A 15,293-nucleotide genomic window follows, 5' to 3' on the forward strand; every position below is an offset into this window, starting at 1 on the left:
TTTGATCAGCCCTACCTAGGGTAACAACAGCCCTATATCTTATTAGGATATTCCAATTTAATCTATTGATAAAATTTAAAACTAAAGATGAAGCATACATTTAATAAGATTTGGGGTGGGGGGGCACCATATCTGCACATTTTAAAGCCCTTTAAAGGTGCAGATATGACAATATGCAGATTTAAATATATCAGAGCTGATTGAACACAGATGAGGATATTTCTTCAGAATAAATTATATTTACAGCACACACACACACACACACACACACAAAAATTCCGGACAAGCAACTTTTTTACTCGGACAAGTTAATGACAGATTTACTTGTCCAAAGGACAAGCCCATGAAAAGGCTTAATGTCGAGCCCTAACTGTGAGTCGGAGTTGATAGCAATGACAAAGTGCCAAGGTTATTATTCACCTTATTAGGGCTAAGGGCTATGGTTAGGATAACTCAAGGGCTAGGGTTAAGATAAGGACAACTGAAACTCAACTCGACACTACAAAAAAAAAAACATAATTGACAATGACAATACTTAATGATCACAATTAAACATTAGTGTACCTAATATGTATGATGGGTGTGACAGTGTCACACTTATACCTTATGGTAAGTAGTAAGTGGTGCTTTGCATACCCCTACCACACCCCAACACCCCCCAAAAAAGGGCTGCTGCTTGATGTCGTGTTGGTAGTAAAAAATATTGTGGAGGTGGTAAAAAAGGTAGTAAAAGGTAGTAAATTAATCTCTATGTTCCTGCATATACCCTGAATAAGCATATGTGTCATTAATTTTAGCTTGCATGCTTAAAGGCCCCAATAAACGCATGACCAAGTTCTTTTCATTCTTCGTTTAGGGGTTAAACGAAGTTCGAAATACGCGAGCAGCGATATACTGTTAGCGAACATCCTGATGCCGTCCACACTGCTGAGACCGGCGTTTAGATAAATATGTAAATATGTGCTGCACGCTTTACTCTCAATAACAAAATTGAGAAAATAGCAAGAATTTTAATAAAGCATAAGAAAGCGTCCGATCATAACATCATGGAAGTGTTTGCACGAGCCCTACGGAACTCCAGTAAAGTCACGTCACATTATTTTATATATTACTTTATGTAATAGATAGCTTAAAATCAAGCAGCTTTACAGTATTAAACATGAAAAACAGTATCTCATTTCATAAGAAGTATAACTTCATTTTCTACTGTAAAGCAGCTCTCCAGTGTGTTCATGTTTTCACTCACAGATGTCTGACCAAAAAAGATTTTCACCTGAAAGAAGGTGGAGCCTCCACACACATCTACCTATTACTTAATCGCCACAGACCAATGGTAGTATGAAGGTGTTTAGCAAGTTGTTTCGAAATTACGTCACATCAGTTCGTTTTTCGATTTCGCTTGAAGTATATCGGCACTTAAAGGGTCATGAAACCCCCCTCTTTCAGCTCAAGTCTAGCTCACAATCTTTTTGAAAAATGCAACTTAAATGGGCGTGGTGGGTGTGAGAAGAAGGGAGGGGAGTGGGTGTGGCCAAAGCCCAAAGTGGCCCATGCATATCGACTGTCACTAAAAATCAGTGGTAAAACGTGAGGAAATGCTAGATTTTTTATAGCTGGCAAAGTTAAAGTCTAATGAAATACACTGACACTTGTCCTTTCAAAAGTAACTGAATGCCCTGCTACACATATTAGCCTACTACAGTAATCATAATTCTATTTAAAACATATAAATGTACATTCATATGTATAATTATGCCATTATAAAATATATATTTGTTTATATACACTCTATAAATGCATATATTTGAAAATAATACATTTTCCGCTTAAAAAAAAAAAAAGTTCCGTACATAGCCTAGATCTACGCGCCCCCTAAACACACATAATAAAGATGGACAATGACATAAACATTTGCACAAACTAAGCATACGTTCCATACAATTGAGGTATTATCGACATATCTAAATTTTAATAACGAGTGATCATTTAACAAAAGGCAAGTAAAACGGTCAGGGTTACATTTTAGACACAAACACACACACACCTCTGAAGCGATAGGAAAAGTCCTCAGGACCGCATCACTCGCAAGACCGAAACCTGCATTGGTGTACAAGGCCGAAGTCCACCTTTCTCCAGTTGAATGGTTGCTACACACCCATAGTTTAGATGTGTCCGTGGTTGATGGCCGCAGTCTAGCCCTGGCAGAATCGCGGGGAAAGATGCACTGGAACTTTTGCACCACGAAAACAAACGCACGTCCCATCATTGCCTCTCTCATCTAACTTACTATGCGAAATCACAGTTTGACATGTCTGTCTTTGGAAAGTTCCACGTGGTGTCATGAATAATTAAGAGGCAGTGTCTTCTCATTGGATAAGAAAACTCAGTCATGAATAATTATGAGACACCGATGAGTCATCAAAGTACTATAGTGCTCTGCCACGTCACAGCCTGTGACGTGGACATGATGAAGATTTTAAACCCTGAAGACGAAAATAGCGGAAAAAAACTAAAATTTAACCATTTTCCCCCTACTATTAAATCTAACAGATGCTAACATTGTCTTCGATGGTGTTCAACACACATACCTCTGTTAAAATCTCAGAAAATTTGGTTTAGGGTTTCATGACCCTTTAAAGGTGAAGAATGTAATTTCTGTTTGGTGCCACTAGAGGCACAGTTTTGTTAATAAGAGTTAAAGGTCCCATATTATGCAAAATTCACTTTTGCATGCTGTTTGGACATAAATGTGTGTTGGCAGTGTGTGTACACAACCAGCCAATAGTGATAAAAATCCACTCACTCCTTTTTTTATTAATCCACATAAATCATCAGCAGTGTCTCCCAACAACCTGTTTTCAGAATGCTGTTTTAGTGACGTCACTACAGCACAGGCCCCGCCCACGAGTGTTGACAGACACTGCCGTTTCAACATAGACCCGCCCTGATCGAGTTCACAGCTGCTGCACTGACGAGAATGTCTCCCAAGCGTTGTAGGTGTTGTGTGGCTGGATGTATTAATCCACATACCACTCTCTATTTACTCCCGAAATCTGAGGCAGCCGCTGAAGACGAGGTGGAATTATTTTGTTTTTAAAGAAAATGCTCCCTCAACTCTACCGAAATTCGTTTATGTACTTGAGCACTTCTTATAACTTACTGTGTTTACTCAGCTCTTACGGTGATTTTCTGAAGTAAAACTGACACTTCATCTTTTGTGTTATGTACAATACACTTTATTAAACTTTATTAAACTTGTAGGCTATTAATAATGGATACATACAAGCAGATGACAAATACGTTATAACCGTAATCAAACTACTAAACTATACCTGTTTCATCTCTATACAGCACTCTGACTCTGTAGGCATTATTGTCCGACTCCAGGTCGAAATGAACACCGTTACTGAGAGTTTCTGATATTATCATCATTCCGTGAGATGAAACTGTCCTGAGAGACTGAGCGCGAGCTCATGAAGCTCCGCCCCCTGGGTCGTCCAGCAGCAGCTTATTTGCATTTAAAGGGCACACACTAAAACAGCGCGTTTTTCTGAGCCCCCAAAAATGACAATTTAAACATGCTGTAAAAAATTATCTGTTGGGTATTTTGAGCTAAAACTTCACATACACACTCTGGGGACATCAGAGACTTATTTTACATCTTGTGAAAAGGGGCATAATACGGGACCTTTAATAAACCATGAACCAAACCGACCCGCTACGATACAAACTTTTGATTTGGAGCAAAAAAGTATTAGAAAATCAGACAGGAGTACATAATGGCATTAATAAGGGAAGCTATAATCAGATGAAGCATTGTGAATTTAAAGATGATTGATTTAAAGATGTTGATTATAGTTGGTTATAAACAATATATTTTATGTTTATTGCAAAGTATGCATACAAATATTTAAGTAGTTAGACAGTGTAGGGAAACTAGTGCTTCATGGGAGTGAGCAGGCTCTAAAGAGTTCTCTGGCATGATTTGTTTGTTTTGATTCTGTGACTGGAGTATTCTGTGTATTTGATTCTGTGAAGTATGTGTGCACAATATGAATAATAGTATGAAAAGTAGACTGTCGTGTCGCATTGCAATGTGATCTGCTTCATTAGCTGCATCACTGTTCCTCACTATTTACAAATGTAATGACTCTCCTGTGGCCTCACGCTTCAGAATTTCAGCGCAAAGAATGCGCCATCCAGGTATTTTTTGCCTTTGGTTTTATGAATACCGTGTATTCGGGCATGCTACACATTTGAAATGCTTTTTGCATACATGCTTTTTGTATATATAGTATGGAAGGAGTTGTATTCAGACTTTGATGGGACATCAAACTAATAATGGCTTACTTTTAGTTGTCTCTGCCGTTGTGATAAGAGAAAGTGTTACTTTCTTTGAAAACATGACACTTTCACTTTAAATGGAATTGTTAATATGTGTGTGCTTTAAGAAAAATCAGGTGGTGAGCATTTGAAGGGAGTGTTTTATGATAATACAGTCGTGCTGTATATATGTTTGTTGGACAATCTGGGTGAGGATTACATGCACAACAATGACAAATGGGGTTTGTGTGTGTGTGTGTGTGTGTGTGTGTGTGTATGTGTGGTCTACTGGTGTGGAGAGCCTGTGTAGCAGATAAACGGTAAATAAATGGAGGCGATTTCTATCTCATCTCTTACAGGCCCACCGCCAGTACTAAGGGAGGGGGTAGGGGGTCATGCTGATAATACTCATTAATGTCTGTCGCCACAAACATTTAGCATTTAACCTGAGTTAGCGACAGATGCTAATGTATGTCGCTGCACCAGATCCAGTCCTGAAGAAGCCAGTGAGAATGCTCTCACGAAACTAGGATTTGTTTCATTAGGGTGAATAAGACCAAAAATGAGAAGAAAAGTTTTCATTTTTATTAGTGTTTGTGAGATATACACTACTGGTCAAAAGTTTTAGATCGGTAAGATTTTTTTATGTTTTAAAAAGAAGTATCTTCTGCTCACCAAGGCTGCATTTATTTGATAAAAAAAACAATTAAAAAACACAGTAACATTATGAAATATTATGACAATTTAAAATGACTGTTTTCTATTTTAATATATTTTAAAATGTAATTTATTCCTCAGATGAAAGCTGAATTTTCAGCATCATTACTCCAGTCTTCAGTGTCACATGATCCTTCAGAAATCATTCTAATATGATGATTGTATGCTCAAAAAACATTCATTATTGTTTTCAATGTTGAAAACAGTTGTGTACAATTTTTTTTTCAGAATTCTTTGGTGAATAGAAAATTCAAAAGAACAGTATTTATTTAAAATAGAATATTTTCTAACATTATAAATGTCTTTACTGTACTTTTGATCAGTTTAACTCATCCTTGATGAATAAATGTATTCATTTATTTTATTTCTTTCCCCCAAAAATAAAATTTAAATTCTTACTGACCCCAAACTTTTAAACGGTAGTTTAATGTTACAAAAGCATTCCATTTCAGATAAATGCTGTTCTTTTGTACTTTCTATTCATCATAGCATCATGAAATAAAAATGTAAAAAACTGTTTTCAACACTGATAATAATCATAAATGTTTCTTGAGCATCAAATCAGCATATTATAATCATTTCTGAAGGATCATTTCTTAAGGACACTTAAGACTGGAGTAATGATGCTGAAAATTCAGCTTTGATCACAGGAATAAATTACACTTTACTGTATATTCACATAGAAAACAGCTGATTTAAATTGTAATAATATTTCACAATATTACTGTTTTTGTTTGTATTTTTAATCAAATAAATGCAGCCTTGGTGAGCAGAAGAGACTTCTTTTAAAAACATTAAAAATCTTACCGATCTAAAACTTTTGACCGGTAGTGTATATATATAATCACGGAAAATTATTTTGAGCCAACGCTGTTATATATAAATTTTTACTGGAAAAACAAGGATAGAGAAGAGACGATGTCAAGTTTGTTGTCATTTTTTACATTTTATTTTGTCCCACAAAGTCAAAATCAAATTTACTGTTGTGCTTTTTTTTTTTTACACTACAGAGCAACTGGTAAAACTAGTGATCCATACATTAGTTTTACCAGTTGCTCTGCAGTGTAAAAAAATGCACAACAGTAAATTTGATTTTGACCTCAAATTTCACTTTGTACCAGATGCTAATATTGTTTGGAAATTTGAATAGCTAAAAGTTCATTTATTGCTATAAATGAATGTCCTTGGCGGATGCTTTCTTAAAGGGATAGTTCACCCAAAAATGAAAATTCTGTCAGTAATTACTCCCCCTCATGTTGTTCCAACCCCGTAAGACTTTCGTTCATCTTCGGAACACAAATTAAGATTTTTCTGATGAAATCTGAGAGCTGGCTCACTCCTCCATAAGCTTCTCTGTAATTGAAACTTGCCAGCCCAGAAAAGTTAGTAAAGACATCGTTAAAATAGTCCAAGTGACTACAGTGGCTCAACCATAAGTTTATCAAGCAACGAGAATACTTTTTGTGCGCAAAAATAATGACTTTATTCAACTATTCATTTTCTCCTGTGTGGACCTCTGAATGAGTTCACGTAGCGTAACAGCGCAGCGCTTCTGGGTTGTACGTTCTGACGTATAACCCAGAAGCGCTGCGCTGTTACACAGCCTATGAAGGAGTGAGCCAGCTCTCAGATTTGTGTTCTGAAGATGAACGAAAGTCTTACTGGGTTGGAACAACATGAGGGTGAGTGATTACTGACAGAATTTTCATTTTTGGGTGAGCTAACCCTTTAAGAAAATTACACAGCAGGTTGGTTGGTTTGTTTGTAAGACAGAAAAAGAGAGATCAGCAGTCTTATCCTGTGAGGGGGAGTTACAGTCCCATAGGACATTAAGACGGAGGACTCCTGAGGGCCATTGCACTAAATGCAGCTTTGCTACAGTGTTTCCACATGTCTCATCACTTTCTCTCTTTGGGCACAAAGAAAGATGGCTGGACATTTGTCACTGAAAGCCTGGTATGTAGCAAATGAGTGAATGTGGAAGGCAAAACTGAGGAAGAAAAGAGACAAAAACATCGCAACTGCTTGTAGAGATGTTAGAAAGTGTCACACCACCATCAGTTTCTCTCTCTTTCTCTTTCTATGAGTTTGTTGTCTGTTTTGTTCTTTTGCTTTGGCTGCTGTTTTTGATTTTTCTTTTAAATTGGGACACATGATCTCTTGCTAGTTTGTCATTTTTCTTGTTTTGCTGTTTTGGAATTTTTTGCTCTTTTTGTTTAAGCGCAGTAAAATCTTTTTGAATTTTGTCTTTTCTCTTCCCCCCCCCCCCTTTTTGTCTTAACCCCAGGTCCACTCACAAAAAAACATGATGAGTCTTCGATGAACAGGCCGAGGGACGAAGGTATTTTTCTTGCATGTTTTTCCCTTTTTGTCTTGTTTTTCAGACTCTTTTTGGGGGGGCGGTTGTAATATGTAACATAATTTCTCTTGATTATTTCGTCTTGTATGTTTTCGCATTTGTTTTAGCTCAAGTCACAGACACACACATAGATATGCTCAAGCATACATGCACTAATTCATACACTGCTGATGTGGTTATTTGTGCTGCATATGTTTTTAATCTCTTCTCGAACCAAATGATTCTTACATCATTTCATTATAACAGGCTTTTATTTTTAGGAATAATGTCCCGTTGACGGTTATTAAGATTTCATTATACGTCTTGTGTCCTTTTTGATGAATGGCAAAGGATTAGCTAGAAATCAATAAACTACAAATCCCATCAGCCCCCTGTGATTTAGTGCAATTTCATTGGCCGACATGCATCCAGCTGAGAATGCAGTAGAGTAGCTAATTCAGTAAGTCTGTTAAAGACAAGAGGCTGGATTTATTGAGTAAAATTGAGTCTAGATGCTGAATGTTCTAATAGTATTTAAAATGACTTCTTATTAATCTTAAATCTTAATATGCCCCAGATTATATGAATACAAATTTCAAAATAATTGCACTAATTTTATTGCTTACATTTTGATAATAAGAAGGAAGTTGCAGACAAATTCTTGTTGTGTATATGTGTTTACAGCATATACTGTGTGTCTGAACACATTTGTGTTTGTTTGAGTGTGTGGGTGTCTTTGCAAATGTGTGTGTGCATGTCGATCATTCCATGTAACACTCTTTCACAGATTCCACAACATGTGTGTTTCTGTTGTGTTGGGAAAAAAAGCTGGCAGCTGTAGTTGCCAGAAATTCACTGTAGAAATACAGTGACAACATTTGGTGCCTGTATATTTTACAGTATGACATGCTGTATATCTTTTACCGATTTAATTTACCTATAGGAAGTACTTAAATCTGCTTTGTATTATAAAATATATTGTCATTAATAATGCAAGTAATAAAAGTAAAGGGTGACACATGACAATGAGTTCATAAAAATTGGCTTTAACATGAAACCAACACGTAGACAGTATACATTATTAAAATAACTAAACAACATAAAATGTAGAGTATGTACATATAAAGAAAATACAACTGGGGAAAACACTAATATTTTATAATTAAATAATTTATTTACTGTTAAAGTACACGTATTGTCTTAAAGGGATAGTTCATCCAAAAATCATTTACTCACTGTCATGATGTTCCAGAAATGTATATGACATTCTTTCATCTGAGGAACAAAAAAAAGAAGGATTTTGAAAAATGTATTGATCTTTTTTTTTTCTTTTTTTTATCCCGAATCGGGACTTCAAGTTATGCAAAATCACCAATAAAGTAGTCCATGTGACCCATGCACTATATTCTGAGTCTTCTGAAATGTATGTTACTTTGTGGGAGAAACAGACCCAAATTTTAAGTAGATTCACTGAAAATCTTGACATTTGACCAAGTTATGACATACTTATCTTAAGAGAGTATAAGAGAGTTCATAGAAGTAACAACGTCCATTTCATAAGCATATCATAAGTCTTTTGACTCTTAGTTTCCAATGAATGAACTGATGCAGAAACCTTTCTGAATAACCTTCAGTGCACACAAATTCCTTATTTTGTGTTCCACTGAAGAAAGTCATATTTGAACAACAGTAACAGGTGAGTAATTATTAATTTTCCTTCTGAGTTAAATATATATATTAGGGCTGTCAAGTGATTACAATTCTTTTGACTGAGAAAATTACGCCCCAAAAATGTATTTATTATTTATTTATATTCATTATTGTGTTAAATGAGAAAAGCATTAAATAGACATTGCAAAAAGTAGCTTTAGAAAGACATGTTATTATAATTTTATTTGATTCAACATAGCTTATTACACAAACTTTTAAGCTACAACAACCATGAGGCCATGAAGGTGAGTAAATGATGACAGAATTATCTTTTTTGGGTGAACTATACCTTCAATAATCCAAACGGCCTGATTATTGAGTGTTTAGACTTTTTGAGGATTAAAAAAAGGAGTGAATGGATTTTTTTTCATTGTATGGTGGTTGTGTCCACACACTGCAAAGACACATTTATATGCAAACACCATATAAAAGTGAATTTAGCATCCGATGACCCCTTAGTGAGCAAGTCATTCATTCATTTGATTCGTTCAAACAGCTGATTCATTCAGGAATGAAGTGAATGGCTCTCTTTATAAATGTGCCATTGAATCGTTGGTTCACCCGATTGATTAGTTCAAAGAGCTGATTCATTCAGGAATTTAGTTTAGAGCTTTATTATGACTCTTTTTATGTATGGGCCATTGAATCGTCGGTTCACCCAATTGATTTGTTCAAAACGTGTATTAATTCAGAAACACTGCTGCGTGTTGCTCGGAGACGCACAACAGTTCTGCTCTGGCTTATACTGTAGGTCATATTTTCGTTTGCAAAATTGAGCAAAAACAGACAATATTGTCTAAAATAACACAATATTAACTTTGATCACATTTGCACTCGTGCTATTTGGGATAAACAGCACTTATGTGATATTGCACTTGTTCTTTCTTTCTTTCTTTGTTTATGTCCCCTAAGGGCAATTGGTTTTGCAGCAAGACCAGCATACAAAAAAGACAATTTACAATACATTAAAAGTAACATAAAAAGCTACACAAGACAATTCACCGAAGCAGTCTTTGTCTTCACACTAAGACTGCCATACCAGCATAACATAGCGAATGTTAAGCAGACTCAATATAAGATTTGTAAAACAAAGGACCTATCAACGTTAAACTCGGACAGTCTCCGTAGACAGAACAGACGTTGCTGGCCCTTTTTAAAAATCGTCTCCATATTGAAATTAAAATTCAACTTATCAATCACACATCCCAGATGCTTCCATAACTTCAACCTCCTGCTCTTTAGTAGTTGTTCTCTTCAAGTCAATTTGATTATGCCTGAAATCAATAAGCATGTCCTTTGTTTTAAACATTTATTTGCAGGAATGCACTGTCACACCACTGAACAAAATCTCAATAATAATATTGTCAAGCAATATCACATGATATAAATATAAGACTAAGTCATTCCAACTGCATTCTATAGGTTGGTGGGTACATTAAATGCGTTGAATTTTAACACGTTATTATTTTTAAATAGTTAATTGACAGCCCAATATATATATATATATATATATATATATATATATATATATATATATATATATATATATATATATATATATATATATATATATATATATATATATATAAAGCTTTTACCGGATAGGTAATTAATTAAAATATATATAATACATACATACGTACACATTATATATATATATATATATATATATATATATATGTATATGTGTGTGTATGTATGTATTATATATATTTTAATTAATTACCTATCCGGTAAAAGCTTTATATATATATATATATATATATATATATATATATATATATATATATATATATATATATATATATATATATATATATGTGTATATATATATATATATATATATATATATATGTGTATAAATATATATATATATATGTATATGTATATGTATATATGTATATGTATATACATATGTGTATATATATATAAAGCTTTTACTGGATAGGATAGGTAATTAGTACTTACTACTTTCAAAAAACGTAATTTAAACAGTGTTGTTTCATTAAAAATTAAACTATTAAAAGGGTTTTATAGTATTCTGTTTGAAATGACTATCATTCTTTACCGCAAACATGTCTCTGCATGTGCAGGGCTCGCACTCATTGCGTTGAGTTCTCGGATTTTGGGCGTCTCTAATTGCAGAGGTTTAAATAGAGACACTGCCAGCTAATCCAATTTTGCGTCTCTGAACACGGGAGAGAAGAGGAGAGGAAACGCATAGCAGAGATGGAGGAAAAGAGGAGAACGACAGAGGAGAGATGAAAAAGAGGAGGAGAGGGGGAACACTCAGATCCCCAATTTGAGAGCATGGAGGGGGAGAGATCACCAAAAAAAAAAAAAAAAAAATCGTGATAAAGACGAGTATATGATGAAATAAGATTCATGGAGCTTTGAAAGTGAGAGAGGATGTGTGGGCGGGAGACAGGAACAAGAAGAGAGAGGGATGGTCGTGGTGCAAAAGGTAGCACATTTGCTCACGACACACGAGAGCCGTTGACTCACGGGGACCCGGGTTCGAATCTGTCATGTCCCGATCCCATTCCCATTCCCACCTTCTCTCACTTTACTTTCCTGTAAATAACGTTGAGAAAAACCCAGACGGAAAAGAACAAAAGATAGAGAGTGAAGTCCCATAACGAGAGCAGAGAGGCAAAGATGAAGGCAAAGAGTTGAGGAGAGGGGGAGAGAAGAAGGAAAAGCAGGAGATCAGAGAGAAAGGGAGGGGGAGGTGCGGCATAGGAGAGGAAGAGAGAGATGCAGGCTTGGAGGAGGAGAGACAGAATAGCGTTCTTGTATTTTGAGGATGTTTTGAAGCAAATAGGATACTAAGGCCTCTGTTGAAAGGATCTGGCCGTTGTGCTTGGTATCTCTCTCTCTCTCTCTCTCTCTCTCTCTCTCTCTCTCTCTCTCGGACTCTTTCCATCCCATATTGAGGCTAATGCATTGCATACGGTCTCTCTCTCTTCCTGTGTCTCCCCATTCTTCCGTCGCTCTTACACACACACACACACACACACACACACACACACACATATACAAGATTATACTCATGGATTCGTAAGCAGGGTTGTCCCAGATAAGATGTTTGTGGATTCTATGTGCTTCTCTGTGATGCATCGCACACAAAAAATATCTCAATACTGCAGCAAAAAAAAAAAAAAAAAACGGCTTGGAGAAATCTCTTTTTACAGCATCTGATTCTACACGTTTTTCATTATTATTTACATTGAAGGGATAGTTCACTAAAAAAAATGCTTCATTCAGACTAGGAATGACATGAGCATTAGTGAACTATTTAATATTTGCATATATGCAGACGATAGCCTTGTGGGCAGCGCTTTGACATCTAGCGCAAGTTCTGAGAACTTTAAAAAAGCATTCAAATTGCATTGCCATTTTTCCTGATTAAACATTGAATTATGGGGGTTCATATTGAAATCAATTGATTTTGCTTTTGCATCTGGGAAGATCTGAGTTCAGTTTGAGACATCTTTAAGATTTCTCCTGAAATACACTACCGTTCAAAAGTTTGGGGTCGGTAAGATTTTTAAAAATAGAGAAATCTTTTATTCTTACCAAGGCTGCATTTATTCGATCAAAAATACAGTAAAACTGTAACTCTTTTCTATTTGAATATATTTTTAATTGTATTTTATTCCTGTGATGCATAGCTGAATATTCCGCATCATTACTCCACACTGTAAAAAATTTGCTGTAGTTTTGCAGCTGTTTGCCAGTAACTTACTGTAGATTTAAATCGATGTTATTTACTGGCAACAGTTTGCTCAAAGTTAAATGAACATTAAACATTAACAAGTCTTTGTCTTTACAGAATAAAACTATAAAATAACAACCTAATGCAAAGCATTCTGGGAACCAGAAATCTTCATCAACCTTTTTCTGTTTTTTTCCTTCAGATTTTGGTTCCCAGAATGCTTTGCATGAGGCTGTTATTTTAGTTTTATTCTGTAAAGATAAAGACTTGTTAATGTTTAATGTTCATTTAACTTTGAACAAACTGTTGCCAGTAAATAACATCAATTTAAATCTACAGTAAGTTACTGGCAAGTAGCTGCCAATAATACTGTAATTTCTACAGATTTTTTTAACAGTGCAGTCTTCAGTGTCACATGATCCTTTAGAAATCATTCTAATATGCTGATTTGGTTTCTTAAAGGTCCCGTTCTTCGTGATCCCATGTTTCAAACTTTAGTTAGTGTGTAATGTTGCTGTTAGAGCATAAATAATATCTGTAAAATTATCAATGTTCAATGCCAAGCGAGATATTTTATTTAACAGAAGTCGCCTACATCGAACGGCTCGTTTGGACTACATCCCTCTACTTCCTTCTTTAATGACGTCACTAGAACCGTTTTTTTTACTAACCTCCGCCCACAGGAATGCTCCCTCAACTCTACCGAAATTCGTTTATGTACTTGCACACTTCTTATAACTTGCTGTGTTTACTCAGCTCTTACGGTGATTTTCTGAAGTAAAACTGACACTTCATCTTTTGTGTGATGTACAATAAACTTTATTAAACTCATCAGTATATGTTTGATCATCATTCAGACAGCAGACTTGTAGGCTATTAATAAATAATGGATACATACAAGCAGATGACAAATACGTTATAATAACCGTAATTAAACTACTAAACTATACCTTTTCCATCTCTATACAGCACTCTGACTCTGTAGGCATTATTGTCCGACTCGAAATGAACACCGTTACTGAGAGTTTCTGATATTATCATCATTCCGTGAGATGAAATTGTCCTGACAGACTGAGCGCGAGCTCATGAAGCTCCGCCCCCTGGGTCGTCCAGCAGCAGCTTATTTGCATTTAAAGGGCACACACTAAAACAGTGTGTTTTTCTGTGCCCCAAAAAATGACAATTTAAACATGCTGTAAAAAATGATCTGTTGGGTATTTTGAGCTGAAACTTCACATACACACTCTGGGGACATCAGAGACTTATTTTACATCTTGTGAAAAGGGGCATAATACAGGACCTTTAAGAAACATTCATTATTATCCATGTTAAAAACAATTGTGCTTATTAAAATGTTTTGTGGAAAAACTACTTTTTTTTTTTCTTGGATGTTAAGAATGTTTATGAGTGAATAGAACAGCATTTATTTGAAATATAAATCATTCAATCCATTTAATGCATCCTTGCTGAATAAAATATTAATTTCTTTAAAATCTTTCCTATGGTCACCCAAGTCGCCTCATAGTGACACAAAAAAGCAGTTCCATCCTGATAAAGATTTCCCATCAGCTGATTGGCTGCTCACAGCACTCAGCAATAACAGCACACCTGATCCACATGGTCTATCTGATTGGCCGACTCATTGGTGTCATTGCTTCAACGGCACCAATAAAACATAGACTTTACCAAGTAACTATTGCACTGAGGGTGTGAAACAACACATATCAACACCAGAAAAAATCTTAAGTCTAATATTAGTCATGTGTGTATCTGTGCCCATACTTGTGCACGAGCATATTCATGCATGATCGCACATAGGTGTGTGTGCTGAACAAACAGATGTGCTCAATGTATCGTAAGTGTGTGTGTTTATAAAGAGGTGTGTTTGTCTACAAGCAGAGGTGTTTGTGTGTGTGCAAAGATTAAGAAGAAAAAGTGTGAGTGTGCAGTCGCTGTAATGCGTTTGTAACCCGAGATTCAGGTGGTGATGCAGGCGGGCGTGCAAATACGTGTGTAGAATTTGTTTCCGTGGCAACAGGCATGAGTGAGTCAGTGCTGGTGAGCTTCTATTAGACAGAGAGAGAGAGAGAGAGAGAGATGAGGCAGTTTCCATAGCGACTCAGCATCACAGCTGCCTGTGTGTGTGTGATTTTGTGTGTCCGTGAAAGGACCTTGGTCTGTGTAACTTTTATTTTATTCTCTTTTGTGTGCCATTTCCTTTTCACATCTCGATCTCTTCCTCTTCCTCTCTCTCTCTCTCTCTCTCTCTCTCTCTCTCTCTCTCTCTCTCTCTCTCTCTCTCTCTCTCTCTCTCTCTCTCTCTCTCTCTCTCTCACTGCCACTCCAGCCGTCTCTCCCTCTCTCCCTTAATCTGTCTCACTCTCGCTTTTATGATTTCTCCCATCTCTCTCACCCACACTCTTTCTTTCTCTCAGACCCCCCTCCTTCTCTCTCTCGGGGTAAACAGATGTCGTGGTAGTTATTTAT

At 35.9% G+C, this 15,293-nt stretch overlaps 1 protein-coding gene across 2 annotated transcripts in view; it reads left to right on the forward strand.

Moving 5' to 3' along the window:
• The window catches only part of nlgn2b (neuroligin 2b), a 90,806-nt gene that overhangs the window by 47,293 nt on the left and 28,220 nt on the right, over positions 1 to 15,293 (forward strand). The window contains exon 3 of one of the 2 annotated variants that reach the window (XM_084103677.1): positions 7,328 to 7,381. The exons of the other annotated variant lie outside the window; for it this stretch is intronic. Within the exon in view, the coding sequence (XP_083959803.1) occupies positions 7,328 to 7,381 (54 nt within the window). The remainder of the gene's footprint in view (positions 1 to 7,327; positions 7,382 to 15,293) is intronic. 2 annotated transcript variants of the gene reach the window in all.

The sequence above is a fragment of the Abramis brama genome (genome assembly GCF_963993115.1).
Source record: "Abramis brama genome assembly, chromosome: 25".
NCBI classification, from domain to species: Eukaryota; Metazoa; Chordata; class Actinopteri; order Cypriniformes; family Leuciscidae; genus Abramis; species Abramis brama.